Source organism: Trichogramma pretiosum, unplaced genomic scaffold (genome assembly GCF_000599845.2).
Source record: "Trichogramma pretiosum strain Unisexual culture from Peru unplaced genomic scaffold, Tpre_2.0 scaffold19, whole genome shotgun sequence".
Lineage (NCBI taxonomy): Eukaryota > Metazoa > Arthropoda > Insecta > Hymenoptera > Trichogrammatidae > Trichogramma > Trichogramma pretiosum.
In genome coordinates this window covers 583,479-601,062 of record NW_019641707.1, presented here as the reverse complement: position 1 = coordinate 601,062, position 17,584 = coordinate 583,479, and the positions used below count along the sequence as shown (strand labels likewise).

The following is a 17,584-nucleotide window of genomic DNA, read 5'->3' as shown; positions in this document are numbered from 1 at the left end:
TCAATTAAATATTATGGCAAAAAGTCTCAGCAGCAATTGAACAATGTGGTTTGTCGTTAACAACTCCAAAATGAAATCATCAAGTTTGCGTTAAAATATTTTATTTACCTCTTTGACATAGATATATAAACATTTATTTTTGTGCCACGAAACATGATACACGATTCGCTAATTACATATTGAAATATTACAATGGAATCGTAGTCTAATTCCAGAATTATCGAATTTTATTTTTTTAACTTAAACATTAAAGTTCTGAATCACAAAAAAGTATTTTGAATTCATAAAAAAAATGCAAATTACGCGTACACTTATTTTAAAAATACTACTTTTATTACAAGTATAGCTATAAATGCGCATAATGTATCGCACTTTTGAACGAATTTTTTTTACGAGTGAAAAAATAATAAGAATCCGAGATAACGAATTTTCTGCAGATTACTATCACATATTATTTAATACTTTCTCACTGAAAATACATGTACGTACTAACAGTCAGTTATTCACACCTACTTGCGAGCCAAGTAAAAAACAGAAGGAAAACATAGTTGCTTTGCACACTCAACAAAAAAAAATGTAAACAATTATTGTTTGAGCGCTTTGAAGAGCAAATACAAACATATTATGTACGACCGGTAGTGCAAGTAATGAAATTCTACAATTATAAAGCTTTTCAGTTGAATAAATAAAAACAATCTCATTAAAATATTTTATAACGTTTTTTAATTGCTCTACAAAAAAATTTGATTAAAAAATAGTACCGCGACATCGTGGTAAATTAATTCTAAAGTACTGAAATTAAAAAAAAAAGAAGCATTTAATTTTCTAGACCAAAATTGTACATTTCAGTCGGCTGATAAAGTATACGAACTTATGCATTAAAGATTTCGAAACAATCGCAGAAACTTTTGTCGAAAGATATCTTTCAGTTCAAAGTTAATCGGTAACTACCCAGGTAGTTTCAAACTTATTTCAATGTTTGTGCTTTTCCAATCCATGTCTATATTTTCACTTGCATAATTAAAAAATAAACTCTCTTTTCGTTCGTTTCGGAGGGTACGTTCAGGCTGGCGATACACCTCCCATTGGCTCGACTGGCGCAGCTCTCTCCTCTGCAATGAAAAGTAGTATAAATAATCTTTTTCGATTAATCAAGTTTTTTATCATGTTATTCACCGACACGAGAATCAAAATACGAAAAATCTCAAAATTTTAACTCATTCGCTCGAAGCGTCGCTTCGTGTCATACTCTGATAAAGGAGGAACAGCGGCGCTAGATAGGATACGAATTAAAACGGCAAGTTTCAGCCGGCTGTATACGTATACAGCAGTACACACAGGAGACAACAACAGCGAGACGCTTTGAAGCTTCGTAATAATATAAAGCTGTGGAGCTTTTGGAGCCGTCGTTCCGCTGCGGCTCGTGCGCGAGGCGGACGTGCGCTCTATATATGTACGAACGCGTGGGTACATGCACGTTGCAAATATATATTGTATGAGTCGAGCTAGCACAAACTCGATATTCAGCTGGGAATAGACGTGTTTGGTAAGACTAAACCTCGCGAGAGCCTAACGCGCCCTGCCCATCTTACGTCGCTCGCATCGTATAGTTGTAATTCATTAACGAAATTCAAGTGCCGCTCCAAAGAGAGATCGCAATATTTGTATTAATGCAAAAAATAGATTATTAGAGTCGTCGTATTCTAACGATATTGTGCAGCTAAATCAAAATTCATCTAACTGAAAGTTACACGTTTACAAACGTTTACGTCGAGTGTGACATTCGATGATTATTACAATCGGGAACGGCCGGCTCCGTTGCGCTCGAAGAGCTCCGATGCAATCGTCGTGCGCAAGGGTCATTGTGCAGCTGTAATTATTCGGTAAAACGAAGGGATAGCGAAACAGATTGATGAATGGAAGCTCTCGGCTCGGCTAGATATGGGTATTAATTGCTGCGCCGCGCCGGGATGCAGCAGCAGCAGCAGCAGCGCGGTCTACCTGTCATAAGCTCGAAATTGTGCATTGTCTGTTAAATCACGTACTCTCTCGCGCTCGCTCGTATTTCAAGCGTGTGCAGCTGCGTATTATAACTTGTACTCGAGAAACTTCACCTTTGGATCCGCGAGGTATATATAATAACTACTACTACTGCTCCGTGTCGAGATCAGAACTTCTCTCGGTCTTACGGATTATTGGATGTTGTTTAAAGCACGGCGAAACACGGGGAGGCGCGCAGACAACGAAGTTTGCGTAATTTACAAAGGAAGTCGAAAATCAAGAGTAAAGCGCGCGTAACTAAGATCGAGTCGAGAGCAATTACGTAAAAAAGAAACTTGGATAATCGGATAAACGCTGCTTTTCTATCGAACGACTTTTGCGCTAGCCAATCGAACGCGTTCGAGCACGAATATATTGTATACGAGCGAGGATCGAGCGAGGTAGGATAATTAATTGAGCGTTATCGCGTCGCTAATTCAATTGGAGAAACACCCAAACAATGGCCGGGAGTAACTTGATTACGCTTGCTTCCCAGAGACAGGAAGATAAATCGAGAGCTATCGATGGTGCGTACATGGATGGCACAGTCTGTAATATAGGAAAAACGCGGCGAAGCCACAAGTGATCGCGCTGCTGTTTCAATCAATCGCGAAGAATTTCCAAGGCATTTTCTTTCTCATTTCAGTCGATCGATGTTATTCGATCTATACATATATACTCACCGACGACCTGAGCGAGCGCGTTGGTGCTTTTGAAGTGTTCCTTGTTGGCCGAATCGAAGGAAATCATAACCGAGCTGGCGTTTTCGCACCAGTTCCAGAAGACGAGGCGCTGTTTGCGCGCCTCGAGATCGGTCGAGAGGAGAGACAAATTTTTGGCTACCGTCGTATCGATTCCTCGTACGTTTTTGCCGTCGATCACGACGATCTTCGTGTTCTGCATGCTGTCGCACCTGCAACGCGTCGAAATAAATTTGAATTCGTCTATAGTAAAGTCTTCCTCTCGATTAAAGTCAAACGAACCAGTTCATGACGCGCTCCCTGAGATACTCGGCGGCGGGAAAACTCAGCGACTGTTGCGGCATCACCAGAAGAATCGATGCGCCATTTTCCGTGCGCTCCTCGAAAATGACTTCGGGACGGGCGGCGTAGTACAGCAAGGATAACAGATTCGACGCGATTCCTATTAACATGCCGTAGTCCAGTCCAAATGCCAGGCACGTTATCAGCGTCACTATCAGCGGTATCAGGTCGATTTCTGAAAACAATTTTGCAAAAAAAAAAGTCAAATGTAAACGCTACGGATACAATCTACTCTCTCGTGGCTCTCGGAATGTGTGCCTCGTACTTTTGGTCCTCCACAGCAGCCGGAACAGCTTGATCTCGAGCATGTAGTACATGGCGATGATGATGACGGCGGCCAGAGTGGCCTTGGGAATGAAGCGGAAGGTGCCGGTGAGCAGGCCGCAGGCGAGCAGCACGAGGATGCCGGTGACGAGGCCGCCCATGGGGGTGCGCACGCCCGAGGCGTTGTTCACCGCGGTGCGAGTGAAGCTGCCCGTGGTGGGCATCGACCTCGCGAAGCTGCCGAACACGTTGCACAGGCCGACGGCCAGCATCTCCTGATTGGCGTTGACCGTCTTACCCTTGGCTACATTCACGCGAATTCGAAAACGTAAGTCGAGAATTTCACCGGGTTACGATAGAAATCAGTGTATGGTATACCGAAGGACTTGGCGATGGCGATGCTCTCGAGCACGGCGATCAGCGGCACCGAGGCCATGCTCGTGCCGTAAATCCGGACCATGTCGACGAAGCCGTAGGTGACGTTGTTGTGGGTGGTGGAGAAGGGCGGCGGCGTGAGGCTCGGCAGGCCCGCGGCTATGTCGCCGGTTATCTTGAACGGCGACAGGCCGTAGAGCGACAGCAGATAGGCCAGCAGCATGCCCAGCACGACGACGACGGCGTTGCGCGACAGGGTCATGATCCACATGAGCTTCTTGCCGGCGCTGCCTCGCCGATTGCCCGGTAAATTCTGCAAGTTAATGCACACACGCGCGTTGAGAAAGAGAGAGAGAGAAATTCGTTCGATGCGCACGATAATAATGAATATACCTTCAAGCCGACGAGCAGTATCATCGAGAAGACGCCGAGGAGCGTGTCGCCGAGCTGTATCTCGTCGAAGCGCTCGACGAGCTTGCGCATGGCGTCGACGAAGGACTCGGCGCGGCCCTGGATGCCGAGCAGCGTGCCTACCTGCGACGAGCCGATGATGATGGCCGCGGCGTTGGTGAAGCCCGCGATCACCGGCATGCTGATGAAGTCCACGAGGAAGCCCACCCGTAACAGTCCCATCAGCGCCATGATGCAGCCCGACAGAAAGCACAGCAGTACCTGTTCGGGGGAAAAAATACGCACGTTATTTTTGAACGAGGTGTTATCGATCGTTTACGAAATATAATATACGTACCGCGAAGTCGGCACCGTACTGTCCGACGTAGGGCTGAGTGAGCAGGCCCATGATCGCCGTCGGGCCGACCGTCACGTCTTTCACGCTACCGAAGATTATATAAACGAAGCATCCCATGAAGCTGCTGTAGAGTCCGTACTGTAAAAATAGATATACACAAATAGTTAATAGGCGCGTGTATCGGAGTGCAAAATTCTCGTGACGTCGATAAAAATTATCCGCTAATTAAGGCCGTTGCGTGTGTCATTACAGTATATAATATACACTGTATACAGGTTTCGTGCCAATCAAGATCGACAAAAATTTGTCTCTCTCTCTCTCGCTCGAGCGTGCGTGATTAAATCTTTATACGTTCGCGAGGAAGAAAAAAATTAGCGAACAAATATTTCGAGAGACTCGTTAAGGGATCGCTATCGGCCAAGCTGAATCTTTGCACGTTCGTGTAATATATATCAAAATCTATAGCTCGACACTTCCATCGACAAAACATGTTGTTCCGAATCGAATCTTCACTCACATCTCTTCTTTTTTTTTTTTCATTACCTCCGCTGAGCTATCGAATAAAAATCGATTCTATAGACGAGAAAAATATTAGGCGGGGCTCTCACCTGCGGCTCCAATCTGGCGACGACGGCGTAAGCGATGCCCTGGGGTATGGCCGTGAGGCCGACGGTCAGGCCGGCCAGTGCGTCCTGCAGAAGTTTGCCCCAGGAGTACTCGGGCAGCCAGGCGACGATGGGCAGCCGCCTCCGCACGAGGCTCTTGACTCGGTCGTTGATCGGGCTTCGCATCCTCATCTCGCCGGTCGTACCTGCATACGTCGTACACCATAAATCACATCGGGTTTATACAAAGATTTTCCTCGTAATAAAACATTTCGAATATTTTCAGATTACGAGTCGTACGTAGAGATCGCGATGAAAAGTAATCGCGCCGATTTCGACACTTTATTATTAATATGGGCTATTCCACAACAGGTGTTGCAGGCCCAAAAAATGAAGTTGAAACAAACCATTTACTCTTCAAGAACACAATGAAAAATGAAAATCCTCAACACTACAGTCCTCTAGGTCCAACCCTTATGGATCTACAGGGGCTCAAAGTTGGATTTTCATGGTATGAGGATATTCTGCTTCTTACTCTGCTTTTCTGGGGGGACATGAGAAAAAATTTTTAAACCATGTTTTTTCATGTAAAATTTGATGAAGAATTCAAATCTGTACTCAAATGAGACATTCATAAGCTCAAAACCCCTTAAAATTGAAAAAATAGAGCAAAAGTCCATCAAAGTCTAAAAATAAATGTGTTCGTATACCTCAAATCAGCCCATATTGTAATATGTTCATCGATACACCAAAATACAACTTCTGATAAAGTTTGGTAACTTAGTCTCCATTACAGATCATTGTGAGGCTTTTGAAAGGCCAAAAAACATGGTTTTTTCCTCATTTTCCATGTTTTTTGCCTCTTCGCTAGCTACCAAATTGTCTCTATTAGAGACTCAGTTACCAAACTTTATCAGAAGTTGTATTTTGGTGTATCGATGAACATATTACAATATGGGCTGATTTGAGGTATACGAACATATTTTTTTTTTGATTTTTATGTCCTATTACACCATACTTTCTATTTCAAGGGGTTTTGAGGTTATTAATGTCTCATCTGAGTACAGATTTGAATTCTACATCAAATTTTACATGAAAAAACATGGTTTAAAAATTTTTTCTCATGTCCCCCCAGAAAAGCAGAGTAAGAAGCAGAATATCCTCATACCATGAAAATCCAACTTTGAGCCCCTGTAGATCCATAAGGGTTGGACCTAGGGGGCTGTGCCCTTCAGGATTTTCATTTTTCATTGTGTTCTTGAAGAGTAAATGGTTACTTTCAACTTCATTTTTTGGGCCTGCAACACCTGTTGTGGAATAGCCCATATACATATCGTGCACGAGTTAACTCAAGAAAATATTACTCGCGCGAATCGCTCAATAACAAATGAAGCATCGTTATATTGTAACGCGAGTGATAAAGCGCTTCGCACGCGTCCGCGCTTTTTTGCGGCCTTTATATCGATGTATATTTTCACATGCAGATTCTTTCGTCTTTTGAAGATCATCGAGCTTACCGACGCGGCGAAAATTCATTGGAAATTCGAGCACAAAGAAAATCGAAACTCGGATGATATAACAATTCCCTTTTTTTTTCGTCGAGTTTAATGACCGTAGAAGAGGAGCGTTTAATTGGGTATATATAAGCAATCGATCGTGACACACGACGCGGCGAAAATTTTTTGTGCTGTTAATTTACTAATTGAGTCGTGAAAATGAAAATGCATCGAGTATAAAAACGACTCGTTAATGAGTATATGATAATTAATTGCTTCGCGAGTACTCGACCGTGCCGCAATTTTCGTTAAACACTTTTTTTTTTAACGATCCAGGAAGAATAAAAAAAATTTTTTTTTTTTCTCGAATATAAAGAACCGATTCACACGCGGGCGCGAAAGACGAATACTTATTTCTCCGTTCGCGCAATAATAACCCCCTGAGATCGAATGCAAACACGTATTTCCACTATATTGAACATTTTTCACTGCATAGATCAAGCTCTCTCTCTCTCTCGGTTAATGGTATAAATTTCGATATCCTGTTATCTCCTTACTTGCTTTAACGTACGAGTACTTTTTGGTCATCTTCTCGGCAGTGGCGTAAATACGAGTAAATATATATCTATAAAACTGCAAAAATCGCGCGCGTGTACCGATATCTCGCGCTTACACACACGCGCCTTGCACAGTTGGATATTTATTTCAGAGAAAAAAACAGTTTAGAAAACAGCATCGACTGTTCTTTTTTCTTCTTTTTTTTCAATCCGCGTTACACATCGTCAGCAGAACGACGCACAACTTGTAATACTGCACAATAACAACAACAACGCGAGACTTTTCTGCTGCGCGCATCGTATACGAGGCAACAAACGCATATAATTTGCCAACTACTGAAATACTATAATACAAAATCGTGCAAGAATCCCGTGTGGTGGGCACGCACACACACAAACGCGCACACACACGTATATATGGAGTCACAGTGTGGCGGTGAAACTGCTTTCTGCGTGCGGTACAGAGACGTATTTTTTTTTCTTTTTTTTTCGCGGAGACCGCGGCCGGCCGGGGTTTTACATAAGCCGGCGAGACTATACACGCGAGTAATCTACGGTATGTGCGTGAATAAATGCGCGATATAGACGCCACATATAATATAATGTAAAGCGTATTAAATACGGTAATAATCTAAGTAGTGCTAATTTGCTTTATTGGACTGCCTGCCTGCCGAGAGGTATAGACGTAAATATAGGTGTCATTTGAAAAAGTAGAAAAAACGGCAGATAATGAGAAATAAAAAAAAGTCGTACAAAGTGAAGAGTTTACTAACCGTTTCGCTCGGCGTCGAGATTTCGATTATAATTGTAGAATTTGTATATTCATTATTGCCCCGGCGAGGTCGATATCTTGCACGGTTAAACTTATTAAATCTAGAGTGATAAGATGTTCTAATAACGATAAGAATATGCGTTTTATTGTTCGCGTGTATTACGATCGAAACGATCGATTTTAATTTGCCAAAAAAAAAGAGTAGTATGTCAAATTCAACGCGAAGAGGAGGCCAACTGGAAGAGAGGCGCTTTTGATTTATTACGTGCCCGTGACTATTTTTTTTCTTCTTTTCGTAAAGTTCTCGTTCATTTTTGGCTCGTTTCACCGCGAGAGAGAGAGAGAGAAGAGGGCAAATAAGACCGATAAAAAAGAAAGTATCGAGTCGGCAGAGACGCATGCATGTTTGCAAGGAAAATATTTAACGCGTGTATATATTGATGGCGAGCAAAATTTTTTTATTATACATCGCACGAAATACCATCGATAATACAAGAATTGAAAAATATTACGTCGTCGTTGTACACAACGTGAAATTAGTTTAAGTGTATATACGTGAATAAAACAAGCCAATACGAAAGATAATGTTAATTACGAAGATAGAATTCTTTGAACGCTATTTTGAAACAATATAAAATAAGCGTCATCAGCTTTTGAAACGAAAAAAAAAAGTAATACCGAAACTTCAAAGTACTCTATTTACCTGTACAACGGGCTTGTTTATACGCCTCGATCGCTGTTTATCTTTGTAATAAATTCACTTCGAGCGTCTAACGTGTAATACACACGTGTAAAATATCATAATAAACTATGTGGTACACACACTACACACACTTTTGGCGTTAAGTCACCGTAGGTTGGCGCGGGGCGCGCGCGCGGGTGCCCACGCACACGCACATGCACACACGAATTTCAAATCACCTCGAGATATTCGCCATCGTCGCCGTTCGACGTTCAACGAGTAGAAGAAGTCGGTATCGGTACCGATGCACGCGTAATCATAGCTCGAGCTTGACTGACGCGTGACCGAACCGATAGGTTGAAAAACTCGTCTTGTGTGCTACTGCTCCTTCCTCTCGTTTTTCGATTCCGATATAAAATAATGTGTGTAGTGTGAGAGGCGGCTCTCGAGAGAGAGAGAAAGAGCCGAGTTTACATTGAAAAAGAAGAAAGCCGTCGTCGTCGAAAGCTCGAAGATAATGTCAGGCACTTATCGGCCTCGCGATACCGCTGTGCCGCGGCTTGACATAATTGATCGATGCATATCGCTCTCTCGGGCGGCCGCGAAATAATAATAATTGCTCAACGCGAAGATTGTGTATATTATAAAAAAAAATGTATATACTATCGATTTATTTCATTTCGACCGAATTCGTTGGAATCTAATTTCGGACTGAGCGCACGTATTCGCATATGCCGCTTGAAATAAAAAAAAATAATAATAATACGAGTTGGTTTTTCGCGAGCGAATCAAAAATGCGCTGAGCTGGACACTATAGTTCTCTTGACCATCTAATAAATCATAGAAAAAATATTGTTTGTAGTCGAGGAAATAGGAATTAAAAGTCAGCAACAATGGCTTGGAATCGTAAAAAAAAATTGCATCCTTATTTTTTGTTCGCATACGAGTAAACATTTCGTAATGCTAATGAAAATATAATTTAAAATGATAAACCGATATATAATTTTGCTGAATCATGCGTTAGTGTTTGAATTATAAAATTATAATTTACGATGATTAAATTACTTGAATAAATTGATTGGGTAAGTTTAAATAAAAAATTATCAATTTCGCCTTTTATGATTTCGCATGAAACTCGAAAATCAATAAAAAGTAGATGTAAAGATTGTACCCTTAATAAGAGTGTACACTTTAGCTTATGTGCAAATCTGGTTGCATTGTGTCTCTCAATTACGTAAATATCATTGATGGCACATGAAACCTTTGAATGTAAATATTGTTAATTATCTTTTGTAATGTTAATGCCTACTTTTCAATCGTTTGTTGGATTTTATTGGATTAAAAAATTTCTGACTGTTAATGATTCAATCAAATTTCTCTTTGTAAACGTTTATATTTATTGTCGGGCAAAGTTTCATTCAGGCACATGGTATTGTGCACTTTCATTTGTATGCATAAAGAAAATGTGTGTAATAATTGAACCAAAATGAGAAAATATTAATTGATTAACAAATTCAATCGCAATTATCTTTTATTTGTTCAATCATTACATACATTTTTCTTTTGCATGAAAATAGAAGTACACAACATAAAACAGGTTTGAATTATACCTTGTTTATTTTTGTTTAAACAAAATAAAATCAATGTCGTGAAATCCTTTTACACTGATTTCTCTACAATCACGTTGATGAAAAAAAAATTCAAAAAGATTTTCGCAGTCGGTAGGACTCGAACCTACGCTCCCAGAGGGAATCTGATTTCTAGTCAGACGCCTTAACCACTCGGCCACGACTGCAGATGATATAGGTAGCCAAACACTTCGATTTGTATGTTATCACGCATACATCTAAAGCCAACTTTGAAAGGGGATTACTTTGACATACATCCGAGTTCAATGAACGTAGATAACAAAAAGTGCAAGTTGTTGATGACAATTTAATTATTTAATTAATAAACTAAAAAAAATTTACGAGTACAAAACTTCGAAAAATACGTATAGCAGATCAGGTTGAGTGTAATTACAGTAATGATAACATGATTCTTCGATAGCACGTATCGATGTGTATAATTATTTATTGCATTCATTTATTTGCATAAAGAATCTTACGTGATATGCACTATTAATAGAAACTTAACCTCAATCAGAAAACTATACTCATTTGCGAGATTATTAGTAATTTTTCATATATTTTTTTAATTGTAATATTTTTCGGATATAGAATTCGATCAATTTATACGCTAGACCATCCGTTACAAACCTCAACTAAACATTAGTCCCCTTTAACGACAAATATTTGGATTCCATTCGCTGGAATAAATATCAACCACTGCCATCGATTAGTTGAATTATATTTGGGTATATACGCCTACACAAGACTCACTCAACAATGGCGCCATATCCGAATTCATGATGCAAACGAACAACCATAATCAACAATAAAGGGAGGATCAACTGTGGTGTTCGAAACGGCTTTGCATGCTGCCCGCCCGATCGAGTGGCTGCAGTTCACTAGAGAGCTTATGTATAATACACACACACATACGAGCACAAAACATGCAGTGGATTTATTATTCCATGTGTAATACGCGTTAACATCGCTCTCTCGCGCCTGGAGAGCGATGGCCGCTGCATCGTGATGTGCATTCGAAGTTTCGCGGTGTGAATTTCAGTTTTGATTATGGAAACGATCGTTGCGGTGGAGTTTGTACAGGCTCGTTGGATCAATTATGAATGTATCTATCACACGAAAGTCTCTCGAGGCGGTACAGTCCGCTTATATGCGGATGTAAAGCAATGTTATGATATATATGGGTCAAGCCGAGAGTATTACAAGTATCTCGCACAGGTACAGAAAAAAAAAGTTGACGCACAGATATCAATCGCGCGTAAGTCATTAAAACGATCCTATAGTGACGAACGAATTCATTTATTGTTTTAAAACGAGCTCCTTTAAAAAGTTAGGCAGCAAAGTAGAGCTTCGTTTACGCACGTACGGGTTCGATTCGCCGGTTGTACGAGATAAGTGCGAGATTTCGTTCAAAGTAAATATTTGAGTTCGTATGGTGATATTAAGACATCCGTGAACTACCATAACTTATGTTTGTTTAGCATTAGGTGAACATGAAGTAGAAAGAGTAACTAAACTTGACAAAAAAAATATTATGTTTGATATCTCAAAGAATTTAAAAAAATAAAACTACTATTTCATCTTGTGTAGCTTGTCCATATTATTATAATTATAAATTAAATGTCCTAAAGTCTTGGATCTTCTTATAAAATAAAAATTTCAAATCAACAATGGATTAAATTTGGAAGTTCAATTCTCACACTGAACTTAGCTTATGAGAAATCGTAAGATCGAACCATCGTGATTGCGCAATGGACACGTGTTACTAATACTCGTACACGTATCGAAGTATTTGGAAATGAATTTCGCTCGGCGAAATATCGATGGAGAAATTTCAAAAGACAAAACAAACTTCGACGAGGATGGGATTCGAACCCACGCGTGCAGAGCACATTGGATTAGCAGTCCAACGCCTTAACCACTCGGCCACCTCGTCTTCGAAAATTCAAAATCAGGCCGCTTTTGACAAAAAAAAATGGGCACACAATTGCTGCTAGACTGATCGAATGCTTTCGACGCGTAGGACCAGAAACATCGTTTGAAATGAAATGAAAATTACTCAAATTCGATATAGGCTGAAATGACTGAATCGATGCGATATCGCAAAATTTATGCGAAATTTTTTAAATTTTTGGCATAATGAGAAATGTGAAATATTAAAGGACTTTTATTGAAAAGCTGGCTAATTTAAGTGGTAGAAAGAATACCATAAAGATACCAAGATGGACGAGAAAATGGAAAAATTTCTGCTCTATAGCTCATTATAAAGTTCTGAAATAAATTTGCAAAAATGATCGCAAATGTTCATATGCAAACTTTTAACGAGTATTTCAACCCTTCCTTGAGCTATTGATATATTAATTCGTTGTTTTATAAACAAATTGAAAATTTTTAATTGCTCAGTGAAAAAAAAATCAAAATCGACACGTATCAATACAATTTTGCCTTGAGAATCGCAAAAAAGATCCGACGAGGATGGGATTCGAACCCACGCGTGCAGAGCACATTGGATTAGCAGTCCAACGCCTTAACCACTCGGCCACCTCGTCTTGTATATATATAGCTCGTATTTGGCACCACATAAGCAATCGGCGAAATTTTTGCGAAATTGCGAAATTTTCATCTCCACGGCTTTAACATCGAATCGAACGAATGAAAGTAAGAACGATCTTTACGTTTAATTTACGAATTGAAAATTTTTGGCACTTTTCGAGTAGAGTAAGGAAATTTATAATAATATGCCACACGAACTATCGTGGACTCAGGGGAGAACACCATAACTCGAACAAAACAAAAGATGTATACCCTTTTTTCGTAGCAATATGATATTAGCGCGACACAATCTTATATATAATACAGGAGCTCCAAGACATTCGAGCCTTATCTCATACTTCAAAGTCACAAATAACACTAATTCACATTGTATCGCTTCTGACGCTTATAATGTACATACACACACGAAACTCCTAGTTCATAGCCCGTTACAATGTAATAAATGACCTCGACGTTACCTAATACCGGAATCAGTTGCATCGCATCGCGTTCTATCGTGGCATGTATTACACACCAACGCAAATATGTATAGCTATACATACTGTATGATACATAGGTATAGGTAGGTATATACGAGGATTCGCAATTGTCGGGCAGCTCGTTTTGACCGAGACCGCTATGTATGCCGTGGCCGCGCGTATACGGATCGTCGAAGCGAATCCTCGAGAAATGTGCGCTTCGATTATGCAACGACGTCTCTCTATATCATGCTCTATATAGAGATGTACTTCAAAGTAAAGCCAACAGCTGATTCGCTAGGCCGGCGACTCTGTGGTGAAGCTCAATTGCAATGGAATCGATTATTCGACTTAATGAAAAGCACGATAATGCGAGAGAGACTAGGATAATTTAAATGGGCTGTCATATTCGTTTATAAAATTATGGAATGGCTTGATCTTGAAAAATTTTATATTTTTCTTTTAATTTTGCAGAATTTCGCCTTGACAGAATCGACTGAATAAGAGTCCCAGCGAATAAGAGAAATCGCGATGATGGTCAATTTTAAAGGGCTATCATATTTGTTCAAGAAAAATTTCCTTTTCCTTTCAATTACGTTAGAAATAATTGCAAATTATAACAATTATTATTGAATATTACGAGAGATTTTGTTTTGATAGTTCGCTACCATGATGTCCCATTGGGTGCGAGCCGCTAATGTAAACAAATGTCGAGCTCGCCTCGCTGTCGCGAAACGTCAAAGGCCCAATTAGTCGTTGTCCGAGCCTCTGATCGATAGTCGCTCTCCGTAGTAAAATAAAATAATTTTCAAAACTCAACTGACGATCGGTCAAATTTTATAAAAAAAAAAACCTCACTTTTATATACCTTTTTGACCGCTAAAAATTCAAAACAATGGTTGACACCGCCACCATCGACGTTATTACGGAGACGACCCGCAACCTGACCCTCGAGCAGGCCCGCGGACAGCCCTTCGACTACAAATGGATCATCAAGAATCCGCGCGACCAGGAGAGGATGGGCGGCCTCTATCTGTCGCACTCGCCGCAGTTCCAGGCGCTCTCGGCCGAGCAGGCCTGGAAGCTCGTCTGCTATCAGGGCAACACGGGCGAGGAGCACACGATGACGGTGGCCCTGGTCCGTACGCAGCCGGACGACGCCGGCGTCCAGTACGTCGACTACGACTGCAAGGTGTGGGATCAGGACGAGCGCCACCTCAATGCCTCGTACGGCTGCGCGAGCGTGCGCGGCAATCATCTGGTCTCGCTGGTGGACTTTCCGCGACACTCCTGGGAGATCAGCAAGGCCATCGTGATCCAGCTCAAGCTGTGGCGCAAGTCCGTGAACGCGGATTACTTTCAGCCCCAGCGCAAGACCTACCTGCACGACGGCACGGACGACTGCAGGGGGGAGCAGCAGCACGCGGTGAAGAATCTCTCGCTGGACATGGGCGAGGCGCTGCTCTCGGGCATGTTCTCCGACGTCACCCTCGTCGTCGAGGGTCGCAGATTCAAGGCGCACAGATTCGTCCTGGCTGCGCGCAGTCCCGTCTTCGCCCGGATGTTCCTGTCGAATATGCGCGAGTCGCGCGACCAAGAGATCCAGATACCCACGGCGAATCGCGACTGCTTTCGCAAATTTCTCCAGTTCTGCTACACGGACGCGGTGCAGAACGTCGAGCTCGACGCGATCGGTCTGCTGCTGCTTGCGGACCACTACGACGTACCAGGACTGCGCTGGGTCTGCGAGAAGTGCCTGCTGGCGGTGATGTGCCCAGAGAACGCCCTCGACATCATGCTCGTGGCGGATCTCATCAACGACGCCATGCTACTGACCAAGACGATGGAGTACATCAAGCCGCGCCAGGAGGCGGTCTACAAGACGGTGAGACACGACGAGCTCATGGCCACGAAAGCCACCCAGCTGCTGAGAATGAAGTGGATGGTCGAGCATCACGAGATCGAAGAGCCTAAAGAAGAAGAAGAAGCAGCAGCAGCCGAGGGAAAAGAATTTAGGGAGGTCTTGGTTTAGACTGTATGTGACGTGTGCGAGAAACGGGAGAGTCTCGACACGACGACGGATCGCGTGAAGCGCGACGACATTTTCATATTGATTGATTATTATAAACTGTACAAAGACTCGGATCGACGTGGAAAATTTATAAATAATATAAATTTATGACATGACAATTACGCGCGTACTATTTTTTTATACACCTTTCTGTCTTACGCCAAAGTTGAAAAAAAAAATTATATCGAAGAAGAGCAAAAACAGACAGCCCAGAAACCCGAAGCCAGAACGAGCGAGCACACATAAATCTACCACGTGAAAAGAGAGATATGAGATTCGTAAATGTACGTTTATTCTATCGGAGCAGAAGATAAAGTGCCCATAGACGAGAGAGAGAATGGGCTCGAGTAGCTCATCCAACACTGCTACCACCGCTCCATTAATTATTTGCTATTGCTTCGACAGCGGCGTATATATATACCCTGACCTCTCTTGCTCTCTCTCTCTCTCTCTCTCTCCATCTGTATACGTATAATGCGTTTAAACCGCACGGCTAAACTCGGTTACACCGATGCTGCCGTTCGTGGAATACAAGCGAGCCTCGACTATCTATAAATGGGGGATGAAAATTTACCGAAAGCCGGAAACGAACGCCGAGTATATCGGGGCCTTGTGCTCCGTCAATCTAGAGTACATAATGTACAGAGGAGGATAATTCGTACTTTATAATCGAATTATAAATACCGCGCAGTCGCAGCTTCGAGGTTGATCGATTCAAGGATAAAAATGCCCGCCGGGAGGAAAACGATTTTTTAACGAGCTCGTACGGTATAGACGACGCTCGCGAACTTCGAGTCGAGACGTGCCGGAGAGAAAGAGACGAAAATCGAAACCGGAAATGCGGTTTTAGCGCGATATACTTCAAAAATATTTTGCGCACGCGGAGCGTATATAAAACGAGAGATTTAGCGTGTTGAGCTCGAAAAATTCCCGCGCGCGCGCGCGCGACTGAACTGCGGAATCGAGTCTAGACTACCGAGAGTTTAGAATTTCTATTTCGGCGCGATCGTACGATGTTTACGTTTAATTATACGATAAGTTTATACGAGTTCCCTAATTCGTATCGACATTTTTTCTCGTAGAAAATTAAACTTCACGATCGAATTGAATTTATTTCGCGATTTTACGTATGCTCGTTTATGCGTCGGCATAAACATCGAAGTTACTCGTGTACTCGGATTATTCTGTATCGTTATCCCCCGGCACACACACGTGTGCGTTATAAAATATACAAGCGCGGTACACAACGTAACGCGAAGATAAGAAAACACCCTTATCAGAAAGTAAGCACGATCGGCTTAAGACGAGGTACGAGGCAAAGTTTTCGCGTGGAAGCTCTCGAGCTTTAAAGCTACGTATATAGCTCGACGTTAAAGCGAACGAACGAGAGCTCGCAACGTGTACGCGTGTATCGTTTTGGCTTTGGTGAGATAAACCCATCGCGAGTAGGATCGCGAGTGTCGCTTTAATAACTGTTGTCGACAAGTCAATGTTCTCGTTGACAAAAAGAAAAAAAAAATTGCATCGCGAATCGCGCGTCATTGTCGAATACAAATATCGGTAGCTTGCAGCAATCACGTGCGGGTCGTCACGATTTATTTATTCAGCACCGAGGAAAAAATTTCACGCCGCGCGCGAGCGTAAAATTAGAAACGCATATTTCATCTCTCTCTCTCTCTCTTATCTGAAGTTATTTGAAAGCTAAAGGTAGGTATTCTTTCGGAGTCTTGGCAGGATATAAAGATAAAAATTAATATCGGCGCTCGGTGAAAAATATATATTATTGTTATGTATCATGCGCGGCACGTAGCATTGAACGGTCGATAAATTATCGATTGATTCGCTGCGTTGACGCGTTACACGATACAAGCTGTAAAATCTGTTATTTTTAAAAAAAAACAAAATGTACTTATGCAAATACGAAGAAAAAATAAAGTAGTTTTACGGCGTGAAAATTCTACACTTTTTATTGCTCGAACTGTACTGTGGTTTGCATCCTACAATTAAAATCAGAACTAATTAACGATGTATGGCTCTTTACAAATTATCAACGCAAAAATGATGCGTTGACACGAAAATGCAGCACGTGTCGCGCGCGATCGTCAACATCTTCGCATCAATTTTTCCAAGCGGAGGACAATGGCACTTAGCTCGGCACGTAAACAAGTCTATAAGCTGCTGCGGCGAAGAGACACTCGGAGTGAAAATAACAAACGTTAGCATCGACAGCGCGCGAGAAAACGAAGAATAGCTTCTCCGATGTCGCCCATCCTTCGCACAGACACACACCGA

General features: G+C 41.8%; 2 protein-coding genes and 3 non-coding genes across 7 annotated transcripts; 1 reads left to right on the top strand and 4 right to left on the bottom strand.

Annotated features, from left to right (window-relative positions):
- Positions 1-95: 95 nt before the first annotated feature.
- Positions 96-13,100, bottom strand: LOC106659821 (sodium-independent sulfate anion transporter-like). Of its 3 annotated transcripts, none has more exons than XM_014382533.2 (9): positions 13,016-13,100; positions 5,079-5,281; positions 4,471-4,608; positions 4,116-4,394; positions 3,726-4,035; positions 3,349-3,651; positions 3,024-3,258; positions 2,724-2,953; positions 96-1,112 (listed from the first exon to the last, which is right to left on the bottom strand). In XM_014382533.2, exons 2-9 carry the CDS (start codon positions 5,265-5,267, stop codon positions 1,063-1,065), a joined length of 1,734 nt encoding a protein of 577 aa, XP_014238019.1. In that variant the 5' UTR covers positions 5,268-5,281; positions 13,016-13,100; the 3' UTR covers positions 96-1,062. The 3 variants fall into 3 exon arrangements, with proteins under 3 accessions (XP_014238019.1, XP_014238018.1, XP_014238017.1); XM_014382532.2 differs by lacking the exon at positions 13,016-13,100 and adding an exon at positions 8,604-8,889; XM_014382531.2 differs by lacking the exon at positions 13,016-13,100 and adding an exon at positions 7,129-7,210.
- On the bottom strand, positions 10,296-10,377 carry Trnas-aga. The gene has a single exon. It is a non-coding gene; the product is annotated as a tRNA-Ser (tRNA).
- Positions 12,065-12,146, bottom strand: Trnas-gcu. The gene has a single exon. It is a non-coding gene; the product is annotated as a tRNA-Ser (tRNA).
- On the bottom strand, positions 12,678-12,759 carry Trnas-gcu. Its single transcript has one exon. It is a non-coding gene; the product is annotated as a tRNA-Ser (tRNA).
- An 856-nt stretch (positions 13,101-13,956) lies between the features above and the next one.
- LOC106659843 (kelch-like protein 40) lies at positions 13,957-15,411 on the top strand. The gene has a single exon (XM_014382559.2). The coding sequence runs from the start codon at positions 14,117-14,119 to the stop codon at positions 15,251-15,253; it is 1,137 nt and encodes a 378-aa protein (XP_014238045.1). The 5' UTR covers positions 13,957-14,116; the 3' UTR covers positions 15,254-15,411.
- The last annotated feature ends 2,173 nt before the right edge of the window (positions 15,412-17,584 follow it).